The sequence below is a fragment of the Lupinus angustifolius genome, chromosome LG20 (assembly GCF_001865875.1).
Source record: "Lupinus angustifolius cultivar Tanjil chromosome LG20, LupAngTanjil_v1.0, whole genome shotgun sequence".
Classification (NCBI taxonomy): Eukaryota; Viridiplantae; Streptophyta; class Magnoliopsida; order Fabales; family Fabaceae; genus Lupinus; species Lupinus angustifolius.
Window position 1 is genome coordinate 2322872 of NC_032028.1, and position 16427 is coordinate 2339298.

Consider the following 16427-nt stretch of genomic DNA (forward strand, 5'->3'; position numbering starts at 1 on the left):
AGTCATTTTTAAGTCTAGTCAACGGTCAGTCCAGTCACATTCTCACAATATTGATATAAATAGCAACTTGGCTATTTGGACTCTAGTCACTAGGGTTATTATGTCCTTGATAATGGCCTCTACATCCCCACGTCTCATGCTACATATTAATTTTCCAGTCAAGATCACCTGTCTAATTTAATATATCTATTTGTATCTTATTTGATTAAAAATAATGTTTAATTAAAAATGTTATAAAAATAGAAAATAATATTTTTATATTATTTATTATAATTTAATTGGTTTGAAATATAGATATCATTTTTTTAGGATATAGGTTAATTAATTCTCATGTACAAGTGTTAACTTTAGGGCCGGCGCTTGGGACCTCCTTATTTGCCTTGATTTTTTTTATAAATAAATTACTTTCTTCTTCTTCTTCTTACTTTTACTCTTTTTTATAAATAAAATAAACTCTGTTAGATAGCAACCCTTAGTTCCCTTGAGATCATTCACCCTTATGTAATGGTTTATTATATTCTAAAAATTCTTAAATTCAGTATATTTAAGGTCGTAGAAACTATAAAGAAAAAACCCTTCATTGCTTCCAATTATAAGTCATGAGTGTAACATATTTACACATTTCTTATAGCTAGATTTAGATCTATTTGTTAAATTATCTATAAAATAAAAAATGAGCGATATATTTGGCAAGATAATGTTGTGTTTGTATGAATGGTTTGATAGCCAAATTCAATGTATATTATTATTGTTCTTATGTATATTGACGTGAATTACTCATTGTATTTTTTAAAAATACAATTTTACATTATAAAATGATTTGAGAAGTCTCATTTGTACAAAGTCAATTACAATAGAATGAAAACTATTAAAAAATTTATTCTTAAATATTTATTTAATGCTCTCATTTAAATTATATAGTAATATATAATTGTTGATGGTGTAATTTTTTTAAACAAAATTTTCTTATATAAGTTTGAACTAGAACCAAAAGTTTGTAAGGTATTATAACCTTTTGTAATGGATCAAGATTGATTAATTATATCATGAAGGATTTTACTGATTAATACCATAAGGATAATAATGATTAAGAAATCAAAGATGGAAATTTTGTTAGAAAATGAGGAGCATGATATGATAAAAAATCAAAAGTAATTTCTAATAAAATTATTCTATCTTTTGATGATCTAATCAATATTACTGGAGCATCTGTGATGGGATATTATAGAGCTTTCTGCAATTGTTGCATAAAAATTTAATTAATACAAGATTGATGATGCTCTTTATGCACAATAAGATCAAGGAAAATTGCATGGTTAGTAAACATATATGATACTACAAAGAATCATAGCTGGAGAATTTTTTGAGCTGTTTGACCTTAATTTCTGAGATAGAAGAAACATATTTTGAAATCACTCTCATTGAGGTGATTAATGATAAAGAAGTACTACTCCATTTGCAATGGTAATGAAGTATATTGCAGCAGAGAAAACCAATTAATGTTCTGACAACAGCATCTCCTCCTATAACTACTACACAAATGTGGTCATGTAGAAAACTATATTCTCCATCAAGTTCTGGGTTAATTAAATGTGTTGTCTCATGTCCATGAGAGATGTGTTCAGTGTTTTAAATTGCCGTAAGTTGGTTGTAATTACTGTTGCGGTTATTGTAATTGCGGTCATTGCGATGCGGATTGCGGTCGTTGCGATGTGGATTATTTTGTGAGTAAAAATATATTTTTTTACATCGATGAGGCTTGATACGGTTATGTTGCGATCCAAATGTGGTCTGATACGATTGTGTTGCATCCCGTTATGGTCACATCTACTGGGATACAATCTGCAATTTGAAACACTGGATGTGATATTTGAATATTCTTATCACATAACTTGTCTTGCAATGATATAAATTATTTCCTTTTTTAATTACTTTTCATCTTTTATATTTACACACATCAGGAAACTAAATTTGTTATCTCAATAACAATTTTCTTATTTTAATAAAAGCCCCACGGCCTTGAACTAATGTTGTTAAAATTGTATCGGTTATCAAATCAGTCAAGATACTGGTATAGTAGTATCGTAGTTTAACCGATGGTTCAGTAATTAAACGGCATGCCAGTTAAATCGGACATACTTACTTATATTTATATATATATAAACCTATAACAAAAAAAAATCCAAATAACTCAATTTATAATACATATTTATAATCTACTCAAAATTCACATAAACAAACAACTATAAGTCTTTAACAAATTCAAAGTCTAAATTACAAAACATATATCAATTCAAAAGTATTACTTAATAACCGCAAAATATAAATAAATGACACAAGTTCACAACTCACTCTACAGAACAAATAAATTTGGAGTTTTAAACCAATGAGTCAAAGTTGTCTCATATTGATATTATATTTTTCCACTAAATCCTATCAACCAAAAAGTGTAATCTAAGTATGTCTTGGAAGCATGTGCCTTGAAGTGTTAAAGAATTGTTGGAAAGGTGGGTCACCTTGTAATGGATTTTTAATTTATTTTTTTCAAAAAAAAATATGTGTATAAATTGGCCGGTTTAGTCAAATACTGACTGGTTCACCGGTTTTAACTGGTTTTAATACTTGGCCGGTTCAACATCTGTACCGTACTGTTTAGGGGTCAAATTCACCAATTTTCTGATTGAATTGATCAGTACGGTACAGTTTTTACATCATTGCCTTGAAAATTAGTTTCCGATTTCACTAAAATTACCATACTCAACATGCTTGGAGTAAAAAGTAGCATATATTTGACGTTTTTTGTTTTTCCCAACGGGTAATGGGTAGAGATTAAAATTCCCCACATGTATTTTTAAATTAGGTTTAGGTGTGAGTTTAACATGTAACAATAGTGTGATATAATTATGATACTCGGACAAAGAAGTTTAATGCTAGTTGCATAGCAAACACATTTACCGTGTGTTATTAAGTTATGCAAAAGACATTAATTAATTAACTTATTTATTTTTCGACAACCTCAAAGGACATTAATTTAAGTCCGCATGGATGGGAGTGATGCTGTTGATGTATTGATATAGAGAGACATATGTAGATGGGACAAGGATTTGCTGTCCAAAACTCCGTCTCAAAACCTGTCCCAGACCAATCCTATTATGACACATTAGTTAAAAAAAATTAAATATTCATAACTTTATCAATTTTGTTTCATTGTGATTGGCTAAAGACATAGTTGAGGACAACAGATCTCATCCACGTAGATGCTGAATTGCTTATGTTGAAAGTGGTTTATAAACAAAGTGCATAGCATCGATATTAGAGAGAGGTATTGGTATATATCTCATTTAATTCGTCTGTTTTGTTTTATTATCTCGTTATTTGCTTTAATTAGTATCATGAGAATATATTAGAATGAAAGAAGGTAGGAAATAAGTTTATAAAAACTAAGTTGCATATTCCTTGAAAAGTGAAAATATTGAAAAGCTAGGAAATAAGTTTTTATTGTCACTCTCCTTTTTGAAATTAGGGATAACTATATCTTAAAAGAGATTACAAAAATAAATACTATACCTTAAAGACCTTAATTACTTTGGACTGAAAAGTTATTTGCTCCTCTTATTATATTCAATTTTTATATATTTTCTACTTTTTTTTCAAATGTTACTAGCATTTATTTGATATAAATTATGTTTTTAATTTTAATGTATAAATTGTGAAATTATAAACTATGAAATCATGATATGTTTATATTTGAATAGCTCTGCTGAAAATTAAATATAAATTAATCTATTTTATTTGGGTAAGATATACAAATTATTTTTTCCACAATAAATTATATCAAGAAGTTCTATAGCATGTCTGATTATAAGTCTGTAATGTTGGGAACAAGTTCATGATTCTCAACTTAAAACGACCTTTCAATTTGAGCTTTATACAATGAGAAGATACTTACAAAACAAAAATTTCATAACTAATTAATCTAATGGCAAAATATAACATTTTGTGAAGATATTCAACTTTATGATAATGACGTACGAGATAGTAATAAAGTTGATTCTTGGTGCATGACATCGAAAATAATTGATGCCCTAATAATTGATCCTGAAAGCAAGTAATTGAAGAAGATATAATTATTGCTTGCTTTTAGGATCCAAAACACATTCATACAATTGATTGTGTATTATTGTATTAAGAACTAATTAAAAATATGAGCTTATTACATAAATCAATATTTTTTTATGCGTTCCCCATCATCCATCTCTGACAATGTAATGAGACCTAATGCTGACTCTAAAAAATTTAAAATTTTGAAGTATTTATTTATTTGAAGTGAACTAATTTAATAAAACTGGAAGACATGAAGAGTCAGATTTTGATTCAAATTTTAAACATAAAAAATTGGGCTCAGTGTCACATCAGAAAAAATTGTCTATTAAAAAATAATGTTAGTATATTGATCTTACATCAATATCCTACTTTTATTTTCAATGCTTTCGCAATAGGATCAGCTACCACAATCTGATCCAAGTTCATTCCAATTTTTTATCTAAATGTACAAATCATCAATAAAATTTTAACAACATATTTACATTTTAATTAAAATTTAGTCTAAAATGATAACAATAAAAAATATAATACATTTGTCTTCAAATATGATATATTTGATATATCTTTATTCAAGTTTTTTTTCAAAATATTTTAAAATGGGATCCACCGAAAATTAAACATCATGAAGAGAATATCCAATGAAGTAACACATGTTCTGTTCTGTTCCACTATTTATCTCATTTTATATTATATTAATGATTAGTTATGATTGATTAAAAAATTGTTAATAATTAATTTAAAAAAGGTAACATTGCATTGAACATTATTAATTATGATGTATTGTACTTAATTTTATCTATTAAGGAGAAGTGACACCATAATTAGAATGGTAAAGGCATTTGATATTTCTTTTTGTTACTATATTCTCCAAACGTTTTGGTTTATTATGATTTTCTTTTTTCAATCAGCATATGATGTCGTTTAATAGTATAATTACCCCTTAGAGAGTTATCTTATTTTATTTAAAGTAGCAATCTAATAATGACACACATTTTTTTTTATCTTTGGCTTATACAGAGTATGTGGGTTAATAATACGAGACCGGAAGCTTCTTGTGTTTTGTTTTGTTAGAAGACTTGTCACTACTTAAAGTTTTCGTTAAATAAACTTTCTTTGTCAACTTATATCCTTCATAAAAAAATGAAATATATATGAATAATCTAGACGGGAATATCTTGAAATGCAACTTCTCACTACTTTATTAGTATCCTATGTTCTCTTAACAAATAGTCCAAGATCTGAAAGTAATTAGGAAATAAAAATATATATGAAGTGTCTCAAAATAAACTAATAAATATGTCAGAATAATTTTTTTATGGATTATAAAAATAACCAGAATTTAAAATATTATGTAAGTAAAGGGCAGTTTTTTTGTTCATATATCTTGATTTATTATAAGTGCCAATTAACAAATATGTATCAATTAACATCATATGGTCCTACCTGTTCTTATGTCTAAACCTATATTTATTGGGTTGATCAATTCTTTCAAAATCCAATAGTTTGATTTGGATATTACATGTTGATTTCTTCCAAGCTAAGGATAAATGAGTTTATTATATTACAAATCTTCCTTGCTGTCCCATATAGATATTATTTTGATGGCCATATTTCAGTTTTTTTTATAGGATCATTTCCACATTAGTTAAATTTGTTATTAAAAATATTATATTTACTTTATATCATTAATAAGAATGTAATTTGAATGAGAGAATGAAGGCGAAAACTCATATAGCTAGCACTGAATAATTCATTGGAATTTTCCATAAGTATATGCTGCACCAAGGCTGTGGCCCCTATGCCTCAAAATCATGCACCCAGATTAGAATTTGTAAAGTGTGCTAAGACAAATGCTACGAAACATTTTAATAGCCACCACTGAAATGCACACAACTTCAAAGTTGGGAGAAAGGGACCACACACACATACATATATATATGGTTTCCTAAATTTTTTGCCTCACTCCATGTCCTAAAATATGAGTCAAACTTCTCTCTAGTACTAGACTTTGTCAAAACTCTATGAACTTGTTATTAACCTAGAAGGTGAAAACAATATGAACTTGTTACCACAAAAAAGGTAAATACATATGAGAGACACTTTGTCAAAACTCAAGTCTCATTCCTTGTTATTAACCTTGATCTCACTCATAAGCATAACCCCACAAGACTTGAACAAAATCAAATATTTTACTACAGTTGTACGGTCTTTGTGAAACACTTATATTATCTAATAAAGCTAACAAAGTTGAAAGGAATAGTTATTGAACAGTATCAACCCCCTTCAAATAAAACCTTGTGTGTGACTCCAAGCTTAGTATATGCATGTGTATATAAGGTGTTTATATATTTTAATGTACATAATTAATTAATTTTATTATGCATAAACCTATTTTGAAAAAACAAAAGTTAATCTACGGTACATATTTTTTTTACGGCAAACTAGTTTTTATTTAAGTTGAGAGTAGAGTTGTTAAAACGTCATGGATCCATTTGGAGGTGGGCCAAAAAAGTCGAGCTTGTATTGGTGTTCCTATGCGAATAAGATGCTTATTTGGGCCGACCAGATATTTAAAAATGAAATAAAATGCATTAGATTTAGAAATAAAATAACACTATTGGTATATGAGATGGTGGATGATCACTAGTAATGTCCTCTATTTTTACAACAAAAATAATACAAATCAACAATAAATCATAAATTATATATTGAAAATGTAAAAAATTTTATACTAATAATACATTATTTTAAAATGGTGATACAGATGATGCTAACAATGTAAAAAACTGTACACGTATAGATTTTAAACTCATATAAAAAAGTCAGAAATCTTATTTGTTTGCGGGCTTATTGAGTGATTGTACTTGAGATTATTATGGCTTAGGCCTAATTCGTAACCCTTTGATACGCCGAGATATCAAGGACACTCAACTAAGAGAAAGAGGACTCGCTCAACATTCGTAAATTCTTAAACCTTTTAATCATCTTTTCACCGCTGTGCTTTTGTGTTTACGTTATTTGTGTTTATTTTGTGATGCTTACCATATGTTTGATATAATGCCTGAACCACACAGTTACTTTGCATTTAACTTTTTCATGGAACTATTCTAAAAAACAATTTTCATGGAGCTTTTCGTGATTGCTTTCATTTAGCCTTTTTTCCTTCCATATCTGTATTTTTTAGTTTTTTTGTCTTGGTGACATTCATCTTTCTCTTTTAATATATCATTCATCTGTGTTTTATTTATTTATTTGCATTATGAAATCACTTGCTGGTACTACTCCCTTCCTGGAATTTGATATGAGTCTAGATTAGTGGTTACTGTACATAATTTTAAAATGCTGTCTATTGCATTTGTCTAGTTGCCATTGATGCTTCATCCTCTAGTTTTTGGGTGTTTTTTGCCCTTTTTAAGTTTCTAGGTCTCTATTTTTTGTGTGTGTTGAAGTGTAAATAATAATTTTGTTAACCTCTATGTATTAGGAAAAAAAGGTTCCAGCTTCTCTCTCCATCTTTAATTTTTTGTTGAATGCTATATTTTTTAATTTAATCCTGAAATAATTTAGTAGAAGTTATTGGTCCAACGTTTAGAGATTGCTATGTGATGCATTTTTCACTTCCAAATGTGCATACTCTACTATACCCTGTATCCTTGCTATCCAATTTGTAGGCCGGTTTTCTTTATAAAAGTGTTCTTCCCGATGCAATAATTTTTCCTACTCAATAAATGATTGGCAGTGCCACAGCGACTCATTCTTATATAATTTTTCCTTGCCGTTCTGCTGTGATTCTCGGTTATAAAAAATAAGCTGTGTCAAGAGTGCAAGGCTGGAGAACAACACTAATTGTTGTCCTTAACAGAGTGCTTATAACTTTTTAGCTGCTTGACCGAGTGCCTTGCTTTGTTTGCAGGTCAAATACTTCTTATGCAGATGCACTTGGAATATCTAATGTGATACAGAGATCTCACCAATCGAGATGGCAGGCAGAGGACGTGGTCGTGGACGAGGAGGGCGAGGCTTCGGGGGAGGCTTTACATTTGCCCGTCAAGTTGAATTTGTTCCGTTTCCTGAGGTAACTAGATCCATCCATATTTCCGTTCATTTTCTATGTGCCTTTGAGAAAACGATGGTACTGTGTTTGTTAGATTTATTATCCATCTGAAACTGCAATTCCTGTAGAGTAGAAAATGAGTAGCTTATTTACTGTTGACACTGATATTTAACTCAATTTTAGTATGGGTAAGTTCACTTCCACTTGAATTGGAAGGACGGTAGAAATGATCCTATGATAGGCCTAATTGACTTACATTGATCAAACAAAAGGTTGTGTCCATTAGTTTGCCAATCGTTCAAATGTTAATTGCTCTCTATTATGAATGATTTGTGGTATGCACTATGAGGAGTCTTAATTCTCAGTTAATATGACCTCAGCTATTTATTTACAAGAGTATAATTGAACTTTAGAAGATTGCAAGAAGGTGTGTTGAAGTAATTAAAATTGAGAGGATGTTCATGTTCTAGTAGATATAAATGGTGACTTATTGCATGAACCATGAGGTTCCCACTGTCATGGGGACTAGAGAAGGTCAGATGTAATCTTCAGCATCGTGGGCGGAAAGGTCTTCTCCACAACCAAAACCTGTGACCACCAGGTCAAGACCTGCTCTTTGCGTCAAGGCTCACCCTATCTGTTCTTGTAGACAGAAACAGAAAATAAATAAATTAAAGAGACAACTTTCTACTGCATGATCCTTGCTATATCGTGATTTGGATATTATACGATGAATTGGAGATGATTCTGTGTGGAATAGTTCAATTTATTGTTTTGAGGTTTCCTTTTTTAGTATAGGTGGTGTGACTGCTCATGATTATCTATATGATCCTGCAGGATGTTGATTTGCCTAAAGTTAAAATCGACGAAATTGGTCCTAATATGAAAAAGTTGCTTAGGTGGGGTGATAAGTTTCAGAATTATTGGAAAGCCTCTCCTTATTTTCTGGAGGAGACAACCTTAAAGGGTGATGATGGTAAACATTTAGTTGTTTTTACATGATATATGAATTGTGGGATCCCATTTCTTTATAGGTGGTCATAACAAAATTTTGGGCATGAAATACCTAATTATATTATTCTGTCATGTGTAAGCATGCTAACAAGGATATTAGATTTTTTGTTTTTTTCTAGGCTTCATTGAAGCATACTAATTTTTTTGTTCTCTTTTCAGAGAGCCAAAGCATGCACATAGCAAGATATTCTGACAAGAAGAAGACCAAGTTTACTCGTGATTCTCTATCACAGATTTTAGTGTTCAATGGCTTTGCTAAGGAGTTGGTTCAAGGTGTGAATAATAGAAATTGTTTCTGGGTAGTGGCTAAGTTTTATATCAAAAAACGCTTCTATTTTTCATTATGAATTTTATGTTCCTGATAATGAATGATATGATCTTAAATTGGTAATTTCAGGTAAATCAGGGCCGATGCGAAGCCAGAAAAAAGTTCGATGGAACCCAGAGTCAGGTTTGATGGTTTCTTATGACTTGTCTCTTTTTATTTTGTCCTAGCTATTGGTGACTTGAGGGTGAGCCTCGACGCAACGGTAAGGTTGCTTTCCTTGTGACATGGAGGTCATAGTTTCAAATTCTGGAAACGGCCTCTTTGTTTACGAGGATAAAGCTGCGTACATCTACCTTCCTCAAATCTCATTATGTGCGAACCTCGTGCACTGACCCACCCACTTTAGCTATTGGTTAATTATTTGTATATGTGAGTTATTCAGAGTTTAAAATTTTGCACAGAATAAGGTTAATCTTCCTAAATAGGTCTTTCAAGAACTTTTTGAATTTTTCGTTACTTAAGAATCACATATATGCTGTTCTCTTGAGTAGTATATGTACATCAGTACATGGGGCTTGACCTGTTGACCATTCTATATTATAATATTATTTATAAATGTCTAATACCTTCCTGCTGAAACCATTTTTATTGGATTGAAACATTATGCGGAAGTCACATAGGATGCCATGTTTATGAGGTGGATTCTTGTTTACTTAGAATGATGATCATAAAGCCTTCACATTTTTATTTAGACTGATTAAGATGTTTGTTTGACAGGGCTGAAGAGACTTGAATTCTTTGAACAGCAAGAGAAAAAAGGCCAGGTAGAGCACCTATGCTTACCATTCTTGCCTATATTTTTTGTTGTTAACCTAACAGTGGTAGTAGTTTCGGTCAATTCATTTATGGATTCTGTATTTAGTTCAATATATAGTTACTTAGTGGGGATATGGCATTTGGAACTGGAATGGGGAGTTCGATTGGAATTAAACCTTAGAGTTGGAATTGGCGTGCACCAAGGGTCCAGGCTATCGGAGACTAATCCCTTTGGAAGTGTAGAGAGACCACAATGAGTTTTGCCTCTACAAACGAAGTTTTTTCCATACATAACAGGGATTAAACCCTAACAGTGCTTAAGGGTCCAGGCTATCTACTAACTGTGTTCAACCTTGTTGGTTACCTTAGAATTGGAATTGCAACACAATCCTACAATTTAAAAATTCAGGTTCATTGTACCTGGCAATGATGTCTAACTCCCTGTAATATTTCCAGGGAATTGAGATATAGCTAAATAAATTCTCATATCTTAATCTGGATCCTTAGGATTGTAATTTATGAGGTGAGAACTATTAAAATAATCTCTCTAACCCACAAATATCTGGTCTAATTAGTTACATCCACCTTAATTTTATGCTTCAACAACCATCTCTGCTATCTGCAGCATCACCACTACCATTGTCGTCCTTAACATGACCACCATCACCATTGCCTCCCTACTCCAACACCATCATTGTTGTTACCACCAGTTTTAGTCCCATTGTTGTCTCCACCAATGTTGTTACCGCCACTTCCGTCACAGCTGATGTCCCCACTATCATTGCCACTTCCACCACCAAGTCTACTGTTATTGCAACTATCCTTTAGCACCAAGAAGCTTTGATTCCTATATCATTAGTTTTAGCGGAAAATTTATGTTTCGTCAAAAAAATGTTATATTTTATTTTTCTATTAATAGTGTTGTGACATCACCACTTGTCCAGTGAAAATCAATGTTGATTGTTCTTTAACCTGCAGGGAAAAGTGGATAAAGGTGAAGAGGAAAAGAAAGATGAAGATGAAGATGAAATTGGAGAAGATGGAGAGGCCTCAGATGAAGATGAAATTGGCGATGATGATTATATTAAGGTTCCACTAACTTTTGATGTTCTAATAATTCTTTATCTGACTCCACTTGTTTCTGTCCATGATTAAATAATAATTCATTCCATTCACAAATCGTTTTCCGATAGTGAGGTTTCAAAATGGAAGTCAAAGACAAAGAAAGTTAAAACTAAGCCAGCGTCGACTATGAAATGGTTTTCCATGTACACAGGGAGACATTATTTTAAGTTAAACGGTTCTGGGAGTTTGTGGACCTTTAATATTTGAAAATGGATATGCCAATAACTCCTATTAAGTTGACAATGGAAGCAAGATTTATATCTGCAACAGTTTATCATATTCCCCCTTCTTTGTAGTGTTGACGAAATTAAGTCTGATTAACATAAATAACCTGGTCTGGTCAGCCTTTTTGGTGATGCAAGCTCTTACCGATCTAACTTATAGTATATTAGCTAAATAAATAAATTGAAAAGTTGGTAGGAAAAGGAAACCTCAAGGGCTTGACCTTTCTCTTTCTTTTGCTCCATGCTTTGTGACGTTTCTTTGAATCTGTGAAACTTGGTATTTGTTGACTAAATGGTACGCATATTACACTATCCCCACACCGACCCTTAAAACAAAAAGGGAAAAATAAATCTTAAAATAGAATCAATTAGGAGGCGAAAGAAAATTAGAAAGTGAAAATGGCGAGGAACTGGTCTATATTTTTCTTGCTGATCTATGTAAGTTTCCTTTCAAATTATACAAGTGAGTTCTAAATTCAACTTGGCATTTGTTCAAATGATTAACATATAATGCATCCTTCCTTTGATATCCAGTGACATGATAAATTTATTTCAGCATCCAATGGGATTTATTTGTAAAATTGGATTAGAAGTTGCTTATTTTGTCATGGTGTGGGCAAAGGGGAATGACCTGTCACTTTCATGGAATTTTTTAGTATTTTGGGTTTGATGGTAGTTGTTGGAAGAGTTATTTCGCATTTTTTCTTGCTTTGGCTTTCTGTTGTTGTGGGTATGGTATGATTTGTTTATGATATGTGAAGCATGCAGTTCCAAAGCACTGTGTTTTGGTTTTCATGTTAGAACTAAAATATTGTGAATCTTGCAGGGTGAATATTATGATGATAATGAAGATGATTATAACGATGTTGATGATGGGGATGGTATTTTCGCTTTACTGATCCAAAGCATTTCTCAGTTTACATTCACTTTAATCATCTTGCATCCAAATTCAACTATGGCATGTTTTAGTGTAATCACCTTCTGAATTATCATGCTTAACCACTATCTGATTCACATGTTCATTTCTTGCAGATGAAGGTACCTATTAAGATACCCACACAATTAATGGTTGTGTGGTCCTCCTGTGACATCTTGTGTTCTAGAATGGAATCTTGCTTCTTTTTTGTTACAAGTTAGGGATTCAAATTGTAGCTTGGCCTTTCAGAGAGTAAATGGTGAGATTGTAATAGATGATTAGAAAATTTGAAGTTAAGATTTTATAAAGTAAAAGCACTTACATAGTAAATCATATATGTCTAATAATTTATTTGATTATTTTATGAACATTTATGATCTCAATTTATAATCTAAAATATACCACCCAATTTTGAGTGCCATGCATGGTTAAATTAGCTTACCATGCAGAACTCTACTCATTTTTAGGCCTCTATTTTACCACACAATTAAAGCTACTGGAGACTCATTATATAAACCACATATATTCTCTACTCACTAGAGATAATCATGTTTGAACAATTATGATTATTATGAGTGATAAGACTATCCTTACCAAACACAGTTGCATTCCTGGATACTCAAACTTAGCTTTTTTAATTAATATGTACACTTGTTACTTGTTAGTAAAAATGAAATTGTTATAAAAGGATATGTATATATAACATTATTAAGAAAATGGTGCATCAAACGTTTCATCCATTACTTCTATCAAATATAAAACTAAAACAATTATCCTCCCAAATGTGATTTAATCAATATGCTACACAGTTGTAATCATCAAGTCAGAAAATCTGTTTTCTTATGCAAATCCTAAAATGTTAAGGTGGAGGAGTCACATGTGTCCATATAAGACATGGCCATTATGACTTAAAAAGTGACAATAATTGGATATATATTCTAGAAGCTTTTTAGTACAAAGAATAAGCAACCATTCTTTTCACTTCATATACTTATTGGATTGATGTGACAATGACATATAGCTGTCTTTTTATTTGTAAAACTTTTGTTCCACTTATCATTGTAATCCCACTTTACCACTATTGAGATCTCCAAGATTTTCCATTCTCAAACCCATTCTTGCTATAGTGATAGTCCTGAATGGTTTTTTCAATCTCAGATTGTGTATTCATCACAAATGGACCATACTGTGCCACTGGCTCATTCAGTGGCTGTCCTCCTATAAGCACAAACCTCAATGCATCTGAGGACTTGTTCCATACACTAACACCATCACCTAGACTTAACACCACTACATGGTGACTTGTAATTGGTGAACAACATTGGAAACCAAAAAATCCTTCTCCTTCAATCACATAAACAAAGGCATTCCATGAGTCTGGAATAGTTTGGTGCAATTCAGCTCCAGGGTTGAGAGTAAAATCAAGGAACATGGTTGGAGTTCTAGTGTAAACTGGTGAATGGACTCCCATTGCTTCTCCTGCTATCACCTTTACTTCAACACCATCTTGTTCTGCTGATGGAATGTCCTCACTTAGAAGCTCTTGATAGTTTGGTTCAATCCTGAAAGAAAAAAAATGAAATTTATTAACTAAGTTTCATCCAATGAATCCTTATAAGACCTGAATGAGTTATAAACATTACATTTTGTCTGTAGCAGATAGATTGATCCATAGTTGTATTCCCTTGTGAGTTCCTTCTCCTGCAGGCATTTCAGAGTGAACAATTCCTCTTCCTGCTGTCATCCACTGTGTAACAAAATAATCCATTCAGACAATTTTCTCCTTTTAATACCATGCATTTTATGTTTTTATCATGAGTCAAGGTAACTTTACTTACTTGAACATCACCAGTTCTTATTGTACCTTTGCGTCCAGCAAAATCTTGATGAGTTATCCCTCCCTGAGATTTATATATATAAGTTTTGTAAAGGAAATATGCTTTACAAAAAACAAAACTTGGGTATAATTGTGTCTTGTTCTACCATAGAGAAATAACATGTGAAATAGCTTATTAGTTAAAACATATATTAGACTTTTTGATGAAAAACAACACCATGTAATTATACCTCTAGCATATAGGTGACAGTCTCAAAACCTGCAAATCAAAATGTAAGCATGATAATTTGAATATAGTTGGAAAAATTAAAGGAGAATGAAGAATGTTTGTGAAATTTATACCTCTGTGTGGATGGTCAGGAAACCCTGCAGGAGGGGTTACTGCAAAGTCAAACATGACACACAAACAAACATGGTCTTAAAATACTGCAGAAATAATGTAGCCATAAAAAGACAGAAACAAAAAAGAACAGAGGAGATAGACAACAAATTTAGACAAAGTTGCACCTGAGAAGTGATCCAACATCAGAAATGGATCCAACCTTGGCAACTCACTTCTGAAAAATCAGATACATAATCAATCAATCAATCAATAAACAAACATGAAAAACTATGAAATCTCAAAACTCACAAACTTGAAATAGAAGTTGACTAAATGGAGGATATATATAAAAAAAGAGAAATTTGTTTACAATAATATATATATATATATAGACAATACTGGAACAGCATTTAAATTTGATATAAGTGAATGTGAATGAATATCTGAGATACATTGAATACTTTGAAACATAATATAGAAACATAAGTGAGTTGTTGATGTTGTTGTTGTCTACATGTTTAACTGAAATTAACAAGAATTAATAACTACCTTCCAATGCCTCTTCTGACAAGTGCTCCATCACCTTCTTGTTGAGATTTGGATAAAACCTTGTTCATAACAATTCTGGGAGAGTCAAAAGGGCATTGATCTGAATCAGACATGATATATTTTTCTTCCTTAAAAAAATGAAACTGGGTCTTGTATGTTGTTGTTGTTGTGAACTTGGGGTGGATATATTTATAGGTAAAAGCAATGATATGATAATGATAATTAATAAAGATGGGAAAAGATGGATTGATGGGTTAGTTGGATATAGAATGGTGGCTGAGATAATATTATTGTATTGATTTATGAATGGGATCCACTTTCATTCATGGTGTACTTTGAGTTGTAGTTGAACCAATTATATTCATGACATCAACTTCATGTCATCATGATGCAAAAGCCTATTCCTTTAACTATCTTTATGGAAATTATTAGAGTAGAGGTTAAGTTGGATCACACCAATGCATTCATTGTTTTAATTTTACTATGTTAATTTTTTAGTCCTAATATCCAAATTTTGTAAAAGCCTGTTCCTGCCTGCGGCCGGTTCAAGTGATAAATTGGTGAACAAATCTCAATATTGATACGATACAATAATTATATTGTTTATGCAATTATAATGGTCAAAGTCGGTCAAAATTGGTCGAAACCAGTTGCACAAATCAGTTTTCAATTGAACCATACCAGTTTTACAAACCAATTTTTATTTAAAATTAATTTTTAATGAAAATAAAAAATCATTTGTTTTTTATTGATTTTTCAACATTAATGTTAATATATTATATGTATATTTAACTTTATCGATATGGAGTTTAATTAGTGAACCAGTAGTTGAACTATTATATGAGTACCCTGACCATTTGATAACTGATACAGTATTAATAACATTGCCAATTTTAATAAGAAAATAATAGAATTTAAAATTTATGCACTGGTAGTATAAAAAAATTTACACTCTCGGCACATCACCCACTATCGTTTATAATAATTTTGTTTGAAAGTCAATACTACCTAACATATGAATTATGAAGATTTGCTTACACTGTCAATGTGTACATATTAAATCTAAAATAATACGGGTTCCTTATCAACTAATCGATAATAGATAAAGTCTTACAATATATATATTAGTTTTCTTCCCTATAATATATGGAGATTTAAAAGATTTGTAGATGATATATCTTTTTTTAAATTTTTTTTG

The 16427-nt window shown here is 31.1% G+C and overlaps 2 protein-coding genes across 4 annotated transcripts; one reads left to right on the forward strand and one right to left on the reverse strand.

The window, feature by feature from the left end:
• Window positions 6964–12904, forward strand: LOC109335062 (DNA-directed RNA polymerase III subunit RPC7-like). Of its 3 annotated transcripts, none has more exons than XM_019571109.1 (9): window positions 6964–7064; window positions 8018–8179; window positions 8996–9134; window positions 9332–9445; window positions 9570–9623; window positions 10218–10264; window positions 11235–11345; window positions 12432–12486; window positions 12638–12904. In XM_019571109.1, exons 2-9 carry the CDS (start codon window positions 8084–8086, stop codon window positions 12652–12654), a joined length of 633 nt encoding a protein of 210 aa, XP_019426654.1. In that variant the 5' UTR covers window positions 6964–7064; window positions 8018–8083; the 3' UTR covers window positions 12655–12904. The 3 variants fall into 3 exon arrangements, with proteins under 3 accessions (XP_019426654.1, XP_019426656.1, XP_019426655.1); XM_019571111.1 differs by having other exon boundaries at window positions 8996–9131; XM_019571110.1 differs by having other exon boundaries at window positions 7001–7060.
• LOC109336795 (pirin-like protein) lies at window positions 13423–15464 on the reverse strand. Its single transcript, XM_019573619.1, has 7 exons — window positions 15230–15464; window positions 14866–14915; window positions 14701–14739; window positions 14589–14617; window positions 14360–14422; window positions 14165–14268; window positions 13423–14083 (listed from the first exon to the last, which is right to left on the reverse strand). The coding sequence occupies exons 1-7, from the start codon at window positions 15340–15342 to the stop codon at window positions 13600–13602; spliced, it is 882 nt and encodes a 293-aa protein (XP_019429164.1). The 5' UTR covers window positions 15343–15464; the 3' UTR covers window positions 13423–13599.

What these genes read in the sequence shown, in the direction of transcription:
- LOC109336795 (XM_019573619.1), bottom strand. Translation starts at nt 15,342, where the DNA reads ATGTCTGATTCAGATCAATGCCCTTTTGACTCTCCCAGAATTGTTATG. An exon ending in CTGTCACCTATATGCTAGAG is followed by an intron (nt 14,423 to 14,588) that starts GTATAATTACAT and finishes TATAAATCTCAG; the next exon opens with GGAGGGATAACTCATCAAGA. An exon ending in TAAGAACTGGTGATGTTCAA is followed by an intron (nt 14,269 to 14,359) that starts GTAAGTAAAGTT and finishes TTTGTTACACAG; the next exon opens with TGGATGACAGCAGGAAGAGG.
- LOC109335062 (XM_019571109.1), top strand. Translation starts at nt 8,084, where the DNA reads ATGGCAGGCAGAGGACGTGGTCGTGGACGAGGAGGGCGAGGCTTCGGG. An exon ending in AATTTGTTCCGTTTCCTGAG is followed by an intron (nt 8,180 to 8,995) that starts GTAACTAGATCC and finishes ATGATCCTGCAG; the next exon opens with GATGTTGATTTGCCTAAAGT. An exon ending in AGCAAGAGAAAAAAGGCCAG is followed by an intron (nt 10,265 to 11,234) that starts GTAGAGCACCTA and finishes TTTAACCTGCAG; the next exon opens with GGAAAAGTGGATAAAGGTGA.